This window comes from Rutidosis leptorrhynchoides, chromosome 10 (genome assembly GCF_046630445.1).
Source record: "Rutidosis leptorrhynchoides isolate AG116_Rl617_1_P2 chromosome 10, CSIRO_AGI_Rlap_v1, whole genome shotgun sequence".
NCBI classification, from domain to species: Eukaryota; Viridiplantae; Streptophyta; class Magnoliopsida; order Asterales; family Asteraceae; genus Rutidosis; species Rutidosis leptorrhynchoides.
Genome location: NC_092342.1, coordinates 349,862,504 through 349,864,531, shown reverse-complemented (window position 1 = coordinate 349,864,531; position 2,028 = coordinate 349,862,504). Strand labels below are relative to the sequence as shown.

Genomic DNA, 2,028 nt, shown 5'->3' with positions numbered 1-2,028 from the left:
TATATTCGTGTTATAGTTAACTGAATAAAAAGGAAACTACTTATGGTACACATGTGTAAATAACAAAATGATCGTATTTATCTTCCGTAGCAAAAAGAGGAAAAGGTATATTGAAGCATCAACAGTTGGGATTAAATATGAGTGTATTTATATACAGGAAAAAAAAAAAAAAAAAAAAAAGGTAAGAAAAAAACGACACAAACATATACTCTATTATTGTTGGGGATATATCTTTTTATCAATGCTGCCACAATAACGTATCAAAGAAAAAACCACTAGAAGATCCATTAAAAGGTGTCTCTCCAGGAAAACATGCCACGTCATACTCCTCCGTCCACGGGGGCGATGAGTAGTAATCCCAATCCGAGTCAAGAAACACAAAATCGTCCCTCGACTCAGTCAAGTAATAACTCGCTCCTAAATTGGGCAACTCAACTATCTCACTCAAGTCTTCAGCGGGCGTCGTTGACACCTCCTCCAATGTAACCAATGACGTGGAAGATGACGAGGATGTTAACGTGGACGATGAAGATGATGACGTGGAAGGTGTTGACGGCGTTGGAATAAGGTGGTCCATGGAGGCAGCTTTCGTAGCTGCCGCTTGAATATCACGAGGTGAACATGATTCGGGTCGGGGCAAAAGATCCGAGAGTTCGGGGAAATTAAGGATCGCCGACTTACCTTTGATAGAAAGTGCTGCTACATCATGTGCACGTGCTGCCATTTCCGGGTTGGAAAAAGTACCCAGCCAGATCCGAGATTTTTTCTTGGGTTCTCGGATCTCGGATACCCATTTTCCCCATGCCCGCATCCGAACACCTCTATAAACTGGATGCTTACTATTATTGGTTGTTTTGTTATTGTTATTATTGTTACAGCAATTAGTAATATTTCCATCATCATCCGGGTTTTCATTGACCCTTTTCACTCTTTTTGGGTTTGGTTCGATCAACCCGGGTTTTTTGACAAAAGGATCGGAAAATGTAGTTGATGCCGGTACAGTATCCAGTCCGGCATCCGTCATTATGCACTTATAATCACCTTTAATCAAGATATCGAAAAATAGTTGACCCGACCCGGATTATATTGTAATTGGAGATGTATGTTGTAAAAGAGGGAGGCTTGGGGATATATGAAATGTAAATGTGGATAAAAGGTGTTTGATGTGTTCGGTGTGAGAGAAGTATACTTATATTGCTTGACCCGACCCGACTCGACGCGACTGCTCTGAGAGTAAACTAGTTGGAGATGTTTGTATAGGGAGGGAGACGGGTTGGGGTAGTGAAAATATAAATGTGACCAGAAAATTATAGAAGAGTTTTGTGGTGAGAGACGTTTATATATAGCGGGTCCATATTATTTTTTTATATATAACAATGTAAATGTATAATACGGAGTAAATTATATACATACTAATACTCTTATGTAGGGATGATAATGGTCATCCGATTCATTCGATATCCATTCGATCCACCGCTACATGATTAATATGGATGAATATAAATGAATATGGATGAACATAAATAGTTATGAATATGGATATGAATGAAAAGTTTCATCAAATAATATATTCATTAACATCCGAAATACATATACAAATATATAGATATAGATTTATGTTTACATAATTACTATAACAAATGAATTTACTCTTAAATTTACATTTTGTTTTTAACCTTATAATAAAATAATTGTGATATATTACAATAAGACACGTATATCTAACAAAATAAACATACAAATTAGGAAATATTATAACTTTTTTTATTACTCAATTGATATCTATTAACACGCTTAATCTAACGAATATGGATATGGATAGACGAACCGAAATTAAATGAATATGGATGAAAAAACTAAATGGATATGGATATAGATACGACATCACCTGATCCATATCTGATCTATGACCATTTATAGTAACATGTATGTAGGGATGATAATCGGATATGAACCAGGTGATGTTGTATTCACATCCATATCCATTTTGTTTTTTATTATTCATATCCATATCAATTTAACTCTTGT

The 2,028-nt window shown here is 35.6% G+C and overlaps 1 protein-coding gene across 1 annotated transcript; it reads right to left on the bottom strand.

The window, feature by feature from the left end:
• Positions 1 to 202: 202 nt before the first annotated feature.
• Positions 203 to 1,024, bottom strand: LOC139871480 (ethylene-responsive transcription factor TINY-like). The gene has a single exon (XM_071859187.1). It carries the CDS (start codon positions 1,022 to 1,024, stop codon positions 239 to 241), a length of 786 nt encoding a protein of 261 aa, XP_071715288.1. The 3' UTR covers positions 203 to 238.
• Positions 1,025 to 2,028: the final 1,004 nt, after the last annotated feature.

Excerpts from the sequence above, each read along its gene's own strand:
- LOC139871480 (XM_071859187.1), bottom strand. The coding sequence starts at position 1,024 with ATGACGGATGCCGGACTGGATACTGTACCGGCATCAACTACATTTTCC.